Genomic DNA, 16,517 nt, shown 5'->3' on the forward strand with positions numbered 1-16,517 from the left:
ACTCTAGATATCCTGTGTTTGCCACTGTTGATGTTAAGAGAAATGTGTACTCTTTAATATACAGTTAAAAAAGTTGAAATGCCCCTATGTTTTCCCAAAAATATATTTGGATAAATGTAATACTATTTTAACAAAATATGTATGGTCATCTCAAGATTGGTCACAAAACACAAAATAACACTAAATGTCCCTAATTTGGTTCTCTACCAAGAGGTATAAGCCCAAATTAAAGCCTATTTAGTTAAGGATTCAGGGATGGAATGGATGGGTTTGGAGGAACTAGTTTCCCCAAGGTTTACATTGATAAAACTCCTCTGGACTCCTAAGTCATTATGTCCCTTGTACATAACCCTCCTTCCTTCTACCAATGCTACTCTACACGTTTGGGATAAATTATTTTCCAGATCAACCAGTGCTCTCAGTACTCTCCCCTTGAGGTTTTAAATGGTACTGTCTCACTATAATGTGAATGATCTTCTTTTTTTTTCCCCCTTTCCCCTTTTTCTTTTTTCTGTACTCCCACTCCTTCTTTGAAAAACTTTATTCGCAATAAAAATTATTGACGTTTAAAAAAAAAAAAAAGTTGAAATGTAAACATAAATACGAACCATACATTTTCAGCTATATATATTCACTTGCATATTGCCATAACCCTTAGCCCTCATTCTAAATTTAGGTTCTGGGATTAATGATCAACAATATCTAGGTCAACAGTCATTAGGATGACCAATAACTTTGACACCTAAAATTAGATCAACATGTACAAGGTCGACATTGACAAAATGGAGACACAATAAAAAGGTCGGTATGGCCTTCCGAAACCTGGCCGACACCGGGTAGACACAAGTTTTCATGGTTTTATTTTCTATGTTGACAAATGTCAACTTTGACACCCTATAAGTGTACCGCATCCCTTCGCATGGCTTTGTGCACTGTTATAGTCTCTTTCTAAAGCCGCTTGGACCGTGAAGTAAGAACAAGTCAGTTTAAAAATAAAAAAGTAAAAATCTTCCGTTAACCTTTTTCTGCGTCGACCATTTCCACGTCAACCTTTTGCTTGTTAGCCCTTTTTAAATCTCAACCTAATCACTGTCAACCAATAGTGGTCGGCCTAGTGACTCTTGACCTGGACCCTGTCGACTGGATAGTCAAAATTGAAACCTATTTTATTTTTTAGCATGATCTCAGCTCAAACTTAAAATGTTTCCAATAATAATACAATACAGTCCTAAAGTTGGCCACACAAGAGGCCTTATTCTGATTCAGTTGGATGGCTGCGTGTTCGGTCGGACGGCCGATGTATTGCGTTTGCGCATGTGCAGAGGCGTTTCTGTGCATGTGCCGTACAGAAAATGATCGGTCGGAACAATCCCCGCAGGGCTCATTACCATATGCGTATACCCCTCGTTTCATGGGCGTTCCCATGAAAATGCTGGGCGTACATATGGTAATCCAGGCGTGACGCACATATGGGGGGCGGACAGCTGGCATAGCCGGATGCCAGCTGCCCGCCCATATCCCTGCTTTCGCACAGAGAAATGTCCAAGTGGTCTGGAGCACTCGGAGCTGTCTGACCGCTCGGTTCATCATTCGATGGTCGCGACCCTCGGAAAATGGGGGAGGTTCCCACAGATGGGGGAGTTGTTCACATGAAACATCCACTCGCGGTCCGTTCGTTCGGCGTCTTACCACATTTGGACATTGTGAGCGATACGTACGGTAGGCGGGGCTAAGAACACTCTGTGGCAATCCAAAAATACGCATCCGTCCAAGTCAACTAGAATAAGGGCCAAGGTGCGATGGTTGGATGCATTTTGTACCTTTTTCGTTAAAAATGCATCGCATGTAGTTCCCATCGCACCATATTTCTATTATGTTTCTATAGGTTTGCGATGTGATGCGATGCATATCGCAAAGAACAAAGGTCCTTATTCTGGTACACTCACAAAGGCAAATTCCTTCTCAAATGGACAATACCATGTGCACTGCAAGGGGGGCAGATGTAACATTTGCAGAAATAATTAGATTTAGGTGGGGTTTTACTTCAAAGTGAGATCTATATTGCAGTGTAAAAATTAAGCCCCACCTGCAGTGCATATAGTTTTGTCCATTAGAGAGTGATTGTGTCTTTGCGAATGAACCAGAATAACCCCTATATCACATCGCATCTATTTAGTTGTAGCGTATTGCTTGCGATTAGAACTAGATGCGATTTGATCTAGTTCTAGTACATATCGCACTGTGTGTGGGCACCTCTTCGAAGACTAATTTGTACTAGTGAAAGCATTTTTAGTTTCAAGAAAACGTGGCACATACAGGGCCTTATTCTGGTTGCTTCCGGGGACCGATGGTGGTGCTGTGCACATGCGCATTTCTGCACATGTGAATATGCAGGGGCGGAGAGGGGTGTGGGGTGCCCCCATTAGAATATGGGAACGCCCAACATTTCACGGGCATTCCCATGAGAACGCTGGGCATTCTTATGCTAATTAGGCCATGACGTCGGTGCGGGGGGGGGGGGGGGGGCAGCTGACATCACCGGATGTCAGTTGCCTGCCCATTTCATTCCCAGAATGCACTTATATGTAAGTGACTTGAAAGTCACTTTTTTATGCGTGCACCTTCCACATCTTTTGATGGTTGGCGGCCAACAAAAGATGTGGGAGGTTCCCCCTGCTCTGCAAATAGATGTTACTATGTAACATCCATTCACAGACCCCTGTGAGTGAGTCGCCCTTGCGAATGAGTGGTGCCAGCCAACCATTTGCAAGACAGGGTTTGGTGTACTTTCAAGAATAACTGCCACAGTTTAATTTAGTATTCTGCAAAGGGGTTTGGCATCTTACTTGGTGTGATATCTACCCTGGGCCCACCAATGTCTGAAAGTGGTCTTGAACCAGCTTAGCCACCTGTGTTAATCCTAGAAATTTCCATTAAAATTCAGAGACAAATGGGGGTATTCAATCTGGGATTCTGACTGTCAGAACATCCCGACAGTCGGAATCCCAAGCCATTTTCTTCTGATCCGACATTAGCTCGATGGGCGGAATTCAAAGTCCTGACTGTTGAGTGTTGGGAAGTCCGTGGATCAGCGAAAATGACTGCGGATTGTCGAAAAACGGCCGTGAAACAAAAATCTGCGGCCGTTTCAGACAAAAGATATGACTTTACAAAATTTGGTAAAGGCAGCATTGAATCGGCAAGTGCCACTATTTCCGCTGGTGGAAATAGCAGCACAGATTGAACACCCCTCAGAGTCTGATTCTGTTTGTGAATGATAACAATTGGGACTCATACACTGGTGAACTGAGACATATGAACAGAGCTATAACATCAGCCAATGCCAATTGGCATCAACGCTGTACCTCACTCAGAATCAGGCAGACTTGCTCTATAACATATAATATATGAAATGTATGACTGATTTGGATTTGTGTTTTCATACAGGAATCCACTGCTAAACAATTATGTAACGCTCATATTGTTCCTGGTCAGCATATGATAATGGATTCCGTTCCACTTGGCAAACTGTGGACAATAAGTAACAAAGTCCTGGACTTTTCAAAAGGAAAAGTAAGAGTAATAAAACCTATATTGTCATTAATTGATTCAAAATCCTTTTTAAACAGCGTAATTTTTGCTCTTTATCTAATTTTAAACGTACTTTTGGCTTTACCATTTTCTAACACCTCAATACTAATATAATAATGACGTACATCAGATTGGGGCAGAGCCAGTGGCGTAACTATAAAGGGTGCAGGGGGTGCAGCTGCTATGGGGCCCAGCAGCTTGGGGGGCCCCAAAGGCAATCCTACTGCACCCTCATTAGTTATGTCATTGTCCCCGTTTACTGCTGACAGCTCTACCTCTAATTAACTTCTTCAAAGCAGGGAGGCCCCAGACTGCAGTGGCTCTCTCCCTGCTTTGCCTTGCTGCTGCTAAGTGCGGTTGCCACGTGCTGATGCTGGCTCCTGCTGATTGCGCCTGTCACAGTGAATGAGCAGCAGAAAGAGCAGGACCCAGAACTGTAAAGGCTCCCACTCACCATGTCGCTTCCAAGCAGGAGCTTCCACCCCCCGTCACCCATACCTTCATACATACCTCCCAACATGACCCGCTCCAGGAGGGACACATTGCTCTGCTCCTGCACTTTCTTCTTAATATATGATTGCCATCACCTGTGGTGAAGCACCTTTCTTATCAATTAACCTGTTCAACACAGATGAGGGTAATCATACATTAAGAGGAAAGTGCAGGAGCAGAGCATTGTGTCCCTCCTGGAGAGGGTCATGTTGGGAGGTATGCTTCATATTCCAGCTGGTAACCCTGCCAGCAGCTATGCCTGTATGCACATCCCCCCCGTATCCGGTAACCGGCAGCATTAGCCATGTCCAGGCACCAGTCTACCTTTTGACTGTCGACCATCCCATGGTCGACCTAAAGCCTGTGTCAACATTTAGACCCTGTCGACCATGAGCATGTCAATCATTCAGTGGTGTTGACCATTCATTGTGTTGACCTATTGAATATTAACTTAGACATGATCAACCTAGGGTCTGAATACCAGTGGCAACACGTCTCCATTTAGAGAAATGGAGGCCGTCAGAATCCTGACACTTAATTATACTAATCTCTCCCTAACTTCCCTCCCTGCAGCCCAACTCTAACCATCCCCTCCCTCAGCCTATCCCTAACCGTCCCATCCCTCAGACTAACCCTAACCGACCCATCCCGCAGTCTAACCGTCCCCTCCCTCAGCCTAACCCTAACAATCCTCTTCCACAGCCTAAACCTAACCTTCCTCTCCAACAGCTTAACCCTAAACCACGTCTTCTGCAGCAGCTTAACTCTTACCCTCCCCTTCCCACAGCCTGGCCCAATACCTCCCCTCCTGCAGCCTAAGCTTAACCCTCCCCCCTCCCGTAGACTAAGCCAATCCCTTCCCTAGTGCCTAACCCTAGCTTCCCCTCCTACAGCCTAACCCTTAAGGCCCCCATACACTATGCGATTTTGGGACGATTTCATCCGATTTCGGCACTTTGTGCCGATAATCGGGTGAAATCGGCCCAAAATCGTAGGTGTGTGATATCTGATCCGATGCGCGGTCCCGTGCGCATCGGACCGGATCAGGGAGGTCGGACGGTCTGTACATACGATCACGTCCGACCTCCCTGTATGCATATGCCTGCCACCAGGCATATGCATGCAGACACCGGGGGAGCAGTGGGGCGGGCAGCGGGTCCCTGAGCGCCGACGAGTGCTGCTGACTGACCTGGCCGGGCAGTATACTTACACATAGCAGCAGCGGGGACGAGCAGCGCAGTGGCGGCTATTATATTTTTAAAATACTTGTCAAATGACCGGCCACTCTCTGATTGGCTGAGAGCTCTCCGGCCAATCAGAGAGCGGCCGGTCATTTGACAAGTACTTTAAAAATCTAATAGCCGCCACTACGCGTCCCGTCCCCGCTGCTGCTATGTGTAAGTACACTGCCCGGCCAGGTCAGCAGCGCTCGCGGCCGCTGCCCGCCCCCACTACTGCCGCTGCCCGCCCCCACTACTCCTCACCGCCCTGCAGCTCCCCGGGTTTTTTTTTACATGGGATAAATCGCATGCGATTTATCCCATATAAAAAATGGCACATCAAGTGCCAAATTGTATGTGAGCCTCCCGGGGAGCTGCCGGGCGGCTCGCAGGTAAATTGGGTCCGACTTGTCCCTAGGACAAGTCGGCCTAATGTATGGGGGCCTTTTAAACACGGGACTCAGGCTAGGCAATGCAGAGTCAAAATGAAGATATAGTTAAGCGCCAGAGATTAGAAGGCTAAATACATCTTGCCCGGTCCCAAATCATACACCCTTTAACCCTCCACACCCACAGTCTAAGAGTCATTCCCTGTGGTTGCAGTACAATAGGCCAACATACAGCATGCTGAAATTCATAAGGTTGACATGAGGATACTAACATGGTTGTAATGTTGACCGTCGACATGCTGATTGTTGGGACACCAACTACATCCCACATTTGATAATTGTACTCAATTTTGTTTTTAGGCATTAAATAAAGACTCTGAGACTGCCAATCTCGTATTCGTGAGAAAAAATCTACCAGCTGCCAACGGCATTATCCATGTTATGGATAAACCCATTAACATTGACATTATGGAAACCATTGGAAGCCCACAGGTAATTATTGTATCACCCTTGTTTATAGAGGATAAAATGTGTAGATGTGAGGTATTGTCACAATGATACCATAAAGCATAACTGTATCTGTTGTATTCCATTTAGGTATGCAAAAGACATTTCTGACAAACGTGTTTTGACGTTTTGCAGTTTTGTATATAGCTTTATCAAACACTGATTATATACAATTATAATATGTTTTCCATATAATACACAATTTAGTGGGTGTTATTGGTAGTGCGTTAGATACAATACTTATTTATTGACTAGCTGTTAGTATCCAGGCAGCACAGTAGTAAGAGAACCATACCCCATTCTATAATCATTTAACGCTAGACATATTGAAGAGAGAGCGCAGTACACCATACTAAAATAAGTGTAATGGATACACAAAGTATAAGATTACCTTTCCAATCTGGCTGGTTGGATTGGAAATCTGGTAATTTGTGGGAACAAATGACAATCAACCGTTTGCTCCCAACAGCTGGTTAATGGACAGAAACAGTCATTTGCATAAATTGATTTAACCCATTTGTTTGTCTGACCATTTTTGTCTGTTTTCCATGTTTGGAAGCAAACAGTCAGTTGTAATTTGCTCCCAGAAATGATTTCCATTTCAATCAGGTGGGGCGCCGAAAAAATTGCGGCGGGGGGGGGGGGTGCACATTAACTAGTTACGCCACTGAATAAGGTATACACCAATGTACTAGGTACACTAAGGCCAAGAGTAAAATATATGACATACTGTAGCAAATGATCCATTGATAATGTAGAAGTTGCAGTATGTGATATTGTCTTTTTGTTAACTTATTTGTAATACAATGGTATACAGTAGTGATTACACTAAGGCTATTGTGATTTTATCTTTTGTCTTGACTGTTATATTTTTTTCAGCGGACAATCGGTGACATTCTTGCCAATACAGAAAAATTCAGCAGATTTGAGACTTTGTTGGAGGTGAGGTACATGTTATGTGTAAATTGTACACCAGGGGGTATAGTTACTAAAGGATAATTTATTTCTATCAATATTTATAAATTTCATATAGTTGAATATGTGTGTATAGGTATCTATATCTCTATCTATCTATATACATATACAAGAAATTGGGTCCCGGCACTCGCATGAGAAACGGCAGATACACCAGGTGCCCGACAATTCCCCAAAGGGAGAAACATTCAGATACATCGGAGACGGCACTCCAAAGATTTTGCAATAGGTGTAGAGTAGCAATAATAAATGCCAAAACACAAAGATTGTGCCAACGTTTCGGGCACAATGCTCTTTATCAAGACATGATAAAGGGCATTGCGCCCGAAACGTTGGCACAATCATTGTATTTTATATATATATATATATATATATATATATCTTCCCCAAATATGTGGAATAGCGCCAATCAATTAAATTAGTCCATGTGTTCCAAATTAAGCAAACAAGAAGAAACTTCCAAGTATGGTTTTTTTCTTTTTTCTTCAAAGGAATGCCAAAAGCTCCAACGCGTTCCATCTACAATGAGTTCATCAGGGGCACATTTAACAGTATTTTCTTTGAGTGGATCAGATGTGACCTTCCGGTGATCGTTTTTATGAAATTTTCATTTCCTTTGGGTGAATTATTTATTACCCTATTAGTCAAAATGGTGACTTAAAATCCATGATTAACTAATTAAAAAAGATTAAAGGCGTACCCTATGGGTAAAATATGAAATGTATAACCTTCTAGGTTATCCTAGGGATCCTTTGACTGGATCAATTATTGGGGATGGCAGTCAAGATTAAAGGCGAACCCTATGGGTAAAATACTTAATGTATAACCTTCTAGGTTATCCTAGGGATCCTTTGACTGGACCAATTTTGGGGGATGACAGTCATGGCTTCTGAATTGGTGCCATTACACAAAATCTCATTCTATGGGCAGTAGTCAATGAGGCTGATTCACCATGTTTTATGGCGATTTTGTTGTATTTTCGTGCTGTACGGCGATTTTTTGACTAAAACGGTGAATCACCCTATTCAATGACAAGATGGCGAATACATTTCAAGGTTTTTATCGCCATGATTCACCGAGTAGCAATCGCTATCTTTTTATGGTTAAGTGGAATGTGAACTTTTAAAATAAAGTGTTTTGTTTTTTACATTTGGTGTCAAAATATCAGGAATTTTATTCTGAGGAGGGGCATGCTATTTTTATTCATGTGCTGTAAGCACATGAATATATATTTCATTTAAAAAAATATATATATATTACACAGAGCAGCCAGCAGGGGGCCGGGAGCCGAGCCGCTCATTAGATATTCATATATTCACTGCACTCGATCATTACATATGCACGATCGGGTGTAGTGAATACCCGGTCCACTGTTGGCTATCCCGGGGGCAGCCTGTGCTGCCTGGCTCCCGGGGAGCCCACCTCCCCCCCACAAATGTTCTGGGGCAGGCAGGAAGACTTCCATCTCCCTGCCTGCCGCCATCCTCAGGCTCAGTTAAAATTCGCCAGTCAGGGGCAGTGAGCCCCTGACTCGTTGAATACTGGAGCCAGCGAGGCTCCGGAACGCGGCGGGCAGTGGCGAATGTGCAGCGAATCCTAAACAGGATTCGCTGCACATCGTCAAAATTCTCACTGAATACTGCCCTATGTGTTCTATCTTCTACAAGGATACCAGGTAGAGCATTCTACCTGGTATCCTTGTAGGAGATAGAACACATAGGAGGAGATTTTGTTTACTGGCAACAATTCAGAAGCCTTGACTGTCATCCGTAATAATAGGTCCAAAGGATCCCTAGGATAACCTAGACATATGTATTTTACCCATAGGGTTCGCCATTAATCTTTTTAAATTAATTAATCACAGATTTGAAGTTACCATTTTGACTAATAGGGATAATAAATTATTCACCCAAAGGAAATGAAAAAGTCATAAAAACGATCACCGGAAGGTCACATCTGATCCACTCAAAGAAAAGACTCTTAAATATGCCCCTGATTAAGTCGTTGTAGACGAAATGCATTATAACTTTTGGCATTCCTTTGAAGAAAAAATAAAAAACCATACTTGGAAGTTTCTTCTTGTTTGTTAGTATAGTATATACTATATTTAGTATGTTCCAATTCCAAAACACTGAAACTATAACCCTGAATTTGTACTTGCAGAACTGCGGTCTTCCTCCAATATTAAATAGGCAGGGCTCCTTCACTGTGTTTGTTCCAAGCAATAAAGCTATTGACGCTTTAAGAGATGGAAGGTTGATCTATCTTTTAACTCAGGTGGGTATTTGATCTGTAAAGTAAAATGTCTTAAGCCTCGTACACACGGAGCAACCCGGATATTTGTGCTGAACGACGTGCTGCAGCAGGAACACTCAGCACATAGTAGGACACTCAACACTGCGATGTGTTTTGCTGAGCGTTCATGTTGAGCAGGGCTTTGCCAATATTTATAATAGGCAAAGCCCCACGATCTGGGGAAAGCCAGTACAAGCATTGGATTTCCCAGCTGGCGATACCGACGCGTGGGACCGGGCATCGGTATCGCTGCAGGGCATACGGATCTAATCAGATCGCTAAGAAAATCATCTGAAATCACCCCATGTGTATTCCCCTTTAGTATTACTTCATCCATGGTCAATAACTCTATGAATTATTTAACCCTTTGAGTACAAAGTGAATTTGTTCAAATAGGTAGGAAAATGGCAAGCGAATATTTTTAGTTATCTTAATGACCATTTATATTTACCTTATAAAGGAAATATAATCTTTTTTTACACAACATTTTTTATTTGATTTTATAGAACAAATTTGAGGCATTTTTAGTGGATATTTTTCACATCTCTCAGAGATGTTGGCACTCAATCGGTTAACCCCTTCCCGACATTTGACGTACATTTACGTCATGGTCGGGAAGCACTTCCCGACACATGGCGTAAATGTACGTCATGGATTTAAACTGTCACCGCGTCTATAGACGCGGTGACAGTTTCAACATGTCTGCTGTCCCTGACAGCAGACATGTCCGTGCATGCCCAGGGGGGGCTGCGATGCCGCCCCCCCGTCGGCGATCGCTGTGATTGGCTGTTCAGTGTGAACAGCCAATTACAGCGTTTTCCTGTGTCACCGGCGAATAACGTTCGCCGGTGACACGGGATCGGAGGTGATTGGTGCTGTAAAGTACAGCACCAATCACCGCGGGGTGTAAGGGTGACACTGGTGTCACCCCACCTCACCCCGCCCGCCCCCAAAGGCCGTGATTGGTTCGTCGGACCGACGGACCAATCACAGCCATGGAGGGGGGTTTAAACTAACGGTGACTGCACTGCAGACGCCATTCCGGTCTGGAATAGCGTGCAGTGCGGTCACCGTGCCCACCTGCCGCCATATACTGACCAGAACCTTGCTCCATACTTACCTGATCGCTGCTTCATCACTGCTTGATCACTGCTTGATCTGTGCCTAGTAGTGTGCTGGATGCTTCCTGGATCCTGTTGCTACTTGTGCCTTCCTGTGCTGTGAAATTGTGCTGCTGCAGTGTAATAGCTAGATAGAGAGATAGATAGAGAGAGATAGAGAGAGATAGAGAGAGATAGAGAGAGAGATAGTGTCAGAGAGTGCTATATTTTGTGCTGCTGCAGTGTGATATAGTTATAGATAGAGAGAGAGAGATAGAGAGATAGAGAGAGATAGAGAGAGAGAGATAGATAGAGAGGCCTAGTGACAGAGTGCTATATTTTGTGCTGCTGCAGTGTGATAGTTATAGAGAGATAGAGAGAGATAGAGAGAGAGAGATAGAGAGAGATAGTGACAGATTGTGCTATATATTTTTTATATAACTGACTGCTGCCCCCTCCTTTTGTGCTGATCAGTATAAATTAACTGATCAGCAACTTTTTGGGGGCGCAGGTTTTTTTTTATATATAGATATACCTGTCAGTGCTGCTGCTGTAGTGTCATAGAGTGATAGATAGTGATAGATAGTGATAGATAGTGATAGATAGTGATAGATAGTGAGAGATAGAGAGAGATAGTGACAGAGAGTGATAGAGAGTGTATATTTTGTGTCTGCTACCCCCCCTTTTTGGGGGTGCAGGTTTTTTAGTGTCCTAGAGTGATAGATAGTGAGAGATAGTGAGAGATAGTGAGAGATAGTGAGAGATAGTGAGAGATAGTGAGAGATAGTGACAGAGAGTGACAGAGAGTGATAGAGAGTGACAGAGAGTGCTAAATTTTGTGTCTGCTGCCCCCGCCTTTTGTGCTGATCACTATATCTGAGGTGATCAGCAACTTTTTTGGGGGTGCAGAGGTTTTTTTTTTTTTATATATATACCTGTCAGTTGCACTGTCAGTTGCACCAAAGGTTGTGCACCTGCTGCACCTCACTGGTAATCAGTGTCGCATCACTGATCACCTTTTTTTTTTTTTGTGAGTGCTGTGGGGTCTTTTTTTAATTTTTTTTTTACACACACTGTGATTTTGTGGGTGTCCTGTGGCCACTGTGCGCTGATCAGTAACGTACATCACTGATCAGCTTTTTCGGCACAGGGTTGATCTATTTTTTTTTTTTTTTTGATCAAATTCCTGTTGCCTTTGAGCGCTGTTCAGTGACAGACGTTACTGACCAACATCTGTGCTCAATTTTTGGCGCAGGACCTTTTTTTTTTTTTTTTTTTAACCCCTTCAATTTTTTATTTTTAACCCCTTCATTTTTTTTTTTTTATTATTGGTATAAAGTATTTTTTTTTTTTCTGCACTACATACACACTACATATCCCCCGGGTTGAAATAAAGTTTGTACCCCCCCCCCCTACACTATACACGTGTTGAAACATTTCACTACCAGTAACACAAAAATAAAAATGGCATCCCAAATGTCCTCCCAAATGTCCTCCCAAATGTCATCACAGTCATCCAGAAGAATGTATTCAGCGGAGGAGGCATATGCCCTGCTTGCTTCTGACTCTGACACAGCCAGTGATGCAAGCGGGGAATTTGAAGGATTCGCCTTAAGCTCCTCTTCCTCCTCTGATGATGAGGGACCCCCTCAAAGACGCCCCCGTAGAGCAGCTGAGACCCCCCCCCCCAACAATTGATCTCGTATGGACCCCACCACCAGACAATTTTGAGCCCCAGGTTCCTGAGTTTTTGGCCATGCCAGGAATCCAATTTGATTCCACAGGTCTCAGAGAAATTGACTTTTTCAAATTATTTTTCTCTGATGATTTTGTAAATTTAATGGTGGACCAAACTAATTTATATGCCCAGCAGTTTATTGCTCAAAACCCCACGTCATCATTTGCTAGGTGGACCCCTGTAGATGCAGTAGAGATGATGACGTTTTGGGGTCTGGTGTTTCATATGGGCATAGTAAAAAAGCCAGAAATTAGGCAATATTGGAGTACAGATGTTCTGTACAGTACTCCATTTTACCGTATGGCCATGACCCGGACTCGATTTGAGACAATTCTTAAATTTATACATTACACCGATAATGCACAGTGCCCACCCAGAGATGATCCCACCTTTGACCGGCTATTCAAAGTCAGGCCGGTCATTGATCATTTCAGTGCCAAATTTGAAGAGGTGTACATCCCTGAAAAATTTATTTGTATCGACGAGTCCCTTATACATTTTAAAGGAAGGGTTAAATTCCGCCAGTACCTTCCCAGTAAGAGGGCAAGGTATGGCATAAAAATGTATAAACTGTGTGAAAGCACCTCAGGGTACACCCACAGGTTTAGGGTTTATGAAGGGAAGGATTCAAGAATTGAACCGCCAGAATGCCCCCCCTCCCTCGTAGGTGTTAGTGGGAAAATTGTCTGGGATTTAGTGCACCCCTTCCTGGATAAAGGTTATCACCTCTATGTGGATAACTTTTACACTAGCATCCCCCTGTTTAAGGCCCTTGGTTCAAGAGGTACAGCAGCTTGCGGTACTGTGCGCAAGAACCAAAGAGGCCTCCCAAAAACGCACATTGCCCAAGTAATGAGAAGGGGTGAAAGCAGGGGAATATGCAACGAAAATATGTTGTTGGTCAAATATAAGGACAAGAGGGATGTCCTTATACTGACAACAATTCACGGAGACAGTACCACCTCCGTCCCTGTACGAGGTACCAGTACCCACACCTCAAAACCTAATTGTATCCTGGATTACAATAGGTACATGGGCAGAGTGGATCTTTCAGATCAGGTACTGAAGCCGTACAGTCCCCTGCGGAAAACAAAAATCTGGTACAAGAAGGTGGCCGTGTATATCATCCAGATGGCACTGTATAACGCTTACGTGCTATTCCGTTCTACCGGCCAGAGGGGGACATTTATGCACTTTCAAGAGGAAGTCATAAAGGGCCTAATATTTGGGAACCAGCAGGCAGAGGGCCCCAGTACTTCTAGTACTGGCCCCCGTATTGTACCAGGGCAGCATTTTCCTGATGAAATCCCCTCCACTGGAAAAAAGGGCAGGACACAAAAAAGGTGCAAAGTTTGCTATAAAAAGGGAATAAGAAAGCAAACTATTTTCCAGTGTGACACTTGCCCCGACAAACCCGGCCTATGTATAAAGGAGTGTTTTAAAATATACCACACATCTATGGAATATTAGGTTCATAATTTCACCGTGCTTCGGGGGTCTTGCTAATGCCACATAGCACCCACCATTCATTCCACCAGAATCTGAGCCGCAAAATCCAAAAATCACTCCTTCCCTTCTGAGTCCTGCCATGCACCCAACTGGTATTTTTTGGTCACATGTGAGGCATTGCCGTACTCGGGAGAAATTGGGGCACAGATTTTGGGGTGCTTTGTCTCCTTCATTCCTTGTGAAAATGAAAAATTTTGAGCCAGAACTGCATTTTTGTGTAAAAAAATGTAATTTTTCATGTTCACTGCCCAGTTTTATCAAAATTGGTGAAACCCCTGGGGGTTTGAAATGTACACTATACCCCTAGATGAATTCCCTGAGGGGTGTAGTTTGCAAAATGGGGTCACTTGTGGGGGGGTTCCACTGTATTGGTGCTTTGGGGGTCTTGCTAATGCGACATAGCACCCACCATCATTCCACCAGAATTTGTGCTGCAAAATCCAAATATCACTCCTTCCCTTCTGAGTCCTGCCACTTTTTGGTCACACATGAGGCATTGCCGTACTCGGGAGAAATTGGGGCACAGATTTTGGGGTGCTTTGTCTCCTTCATTCCTTCTGAAAATGAAAAATTTTGAGCCAGAACTGCATTTTTGTGTAAAAAAATGTAATTTTTCATTTTCACTGCCCACTTGTATCAAAATTGGTGAAACCCCTGGGGGTTTGAAATGTACACTATACCCCTAGATGAATTCCCTGAGGGGTGTAGTTTGCAAAATGGGGTGACTTGTGGGGGGGTTCCACTGTATTGGTGCAACATAGCACCCACCATTCATTCCACCAGAATCTGTGCTGCAAAATCCAAAAATCACTCCTTCCCTTCTGAGTCCTGCCATGCACCCAACTGGTATTTTTTGGTCACATGTGAGGCATTGCCGTACTCGGGAGAAATTGGGGCACAGATTTTGGGGTGCTTTTTCTCCTTCATACCTTCTGAAAATGAAAAATTTTGAGCCAGAACTGCATTTTTGTGTAAAAAATGTAATTTTTCATGTTCACTGCCCACTTGTATCAAAATTGGTGAAACCCCTGGGGGTTTGAAATGTACACTATACCCCTAGATGAATTCCCTGAGGGGTGTAGTTTGCAAAATGGGGTCACTTGTGGGGGGGTTCCACTGTATTGGTGCTTGGGGGGTCTTGCTAATGCAACATAGCACCCACCAAAATTCCACCAGAATCTGAGCTGCAAAATCCAAAAATCACTCCTTCCCTTCTGAGTCCTGCCATGCACCCAACTGGTATTTTTTGGTCACATGTGAGGCATTGCTGTACTCGGGAGAAATTGGGGCACAGATTTTGGGGTGCTTTTTCTCCTTCATACCTTCTGAAAATGAAAAATTTTGAGCCAGAACTGCATTTTTGTGTAAAAAATGTAATTTTTCATGTTCATTGCCCACTTGTATCAAAATTGGTGAAACCCCTGGGGGTTTGAAATGTACACTATACCCCTAGATGAATTCCCTGAGGGGTGTAGTTTGCAAAATGGGGTCACTTGTGGGGGGGGGTTCCACTGTATTGGTGCTTGGGGGGTCTTGCTAATGCAACATAGCACCCACCAAAATTCCACCAGAATCTGAGCTGCAAAATCCAAAAATCACTCCTTCCCTTCTGAGTCCTGCCATACACCCAAATGGTATTTTTTGGTCACATGTGAGGCATTGCCGTACTCGGGAGAAATTGGGGCACAGATTTTGGGGTGCTTTGTCTCCTTCATACCTTCTGAAAATGAAAAATTTTGAGCCAGAACTGCATTTTTGTGTAAAAAAATGTAATTTTTCATTTTCACTGCCCACTTGTATCAAAATTGGTGAAACCCCTGGGGGTTTGAAATGTACACTATACCCCTAGATGAATTCCCTGAGGGGTGTACTTTGCAAAATGGGGTGACTTGTGGGGGGGTTCCACTGTATTGGTGCAACATAGCACCCACCATTCATTCCACCAAAATCTGTGCTGCAAAATCCAAAAATCACTCCTTCCGTTCTGAGTCCTGCCATGCACCCAACTGGTATTTTTTGGTCACATGTGAGGCATTGCCGTACTCGGGAGAAATTGGGGCACAGATTTTGGGGTGCTTTTTCTCCTTCATACCTTCTGAAAATGAAAAATTTTGAGCCAGAACTGCATTTTTGTGTAAAAAAATGTAATTTTTCATTTTCACTGCCCACTTGTATCAAAATTGGTGAAACCCCTGGGGGTTTGAAATGTACACTATACCCCTAGATGAATTCCCTGAGGGGTGTAGTTTTCAAAATGGGGTGACTTGTGGGGGGGTTCCACTGTATTGGTGCTTGGGGGGTCTTGCTAATGCAACATAGCACCCACCAAAATTCCACCAGAATCTGAGCTGCAAAATCCAAAAATCACTCCTTCCCTTCTGAGTCCTGCCATGCACCCAACTGGTATTTTTTGGTCACATGTGAGGCATTGCCGTACTCGGGAGAAATTGGGGCACAGATTTTGGGGTGCTTTTTCTCCTTCATACCTTCTGAAAATGAAAAATTTCGAGCCAGAACTTCATTTTTGTGTAAAAAATGTAATTTTTCATTTTCACTGCCCACTTGTATCAAAATTGGTGAAACCCCTGGGGGTTTGAAATGTACACTATACCCCTAGATGAATTCCCTGAGGGGTGTAGTTTTCAAAATGGGGTGACTTGTGGGGGGGTTCCACTGTATTGGTGCTTGGGGGGTCTTGCTA

General features: G+C 43.6%; 1 protein-coding gene across 3 annotated transcripts in view; it reads left to right on the forward strand.

Annotated features, from left to right (window-relative positions):
- Positions 1 to 16,517, forward strand: part of STAB1 (stabilin 1) — a 367,238-nt gene that overhangs the window by 92,930 nt on the left and 257,791 nt on the right. For all 3 annotated transcript variants that reach the window (XM_083156377.1, XM_083156378.1, XM_083156379.1), the window contains exons 12-15: positions 3,448 to 3,573; positions 6,053 to 6,184; positions 7,079 to 7,141; positions 9,338 to 9,451. In XM_083156377.1, the coding sequence (XP_083012503.1) occupies positions 3,448 to 3,573; positions 6,053 to 6,184; positions 7,079 to 7,141; positions 9,338 to 9,451 (435 nt within the window). The remainder of the gene's footprint in view (positions 1 to 3,447; positions 3,574 to 6,052; positions 6,185 to 7,078; positions 7,142 to 9,337; positions 9,452 to 16,517) is intronic.

The sequence above is a fragment of the Crinia signifera genome, chromosome 8 (assembly GCF_055691185.1).
Source record: "Crinia signifera chromosome 8, ASM5569118v1, whole genome shotgun sequence".
Lineage (NCBI taxonomy): Eukaryota > Metazoa > Chordata > Amphibia > Anura > Myobatrachidae > Crinia > Crinia signifera.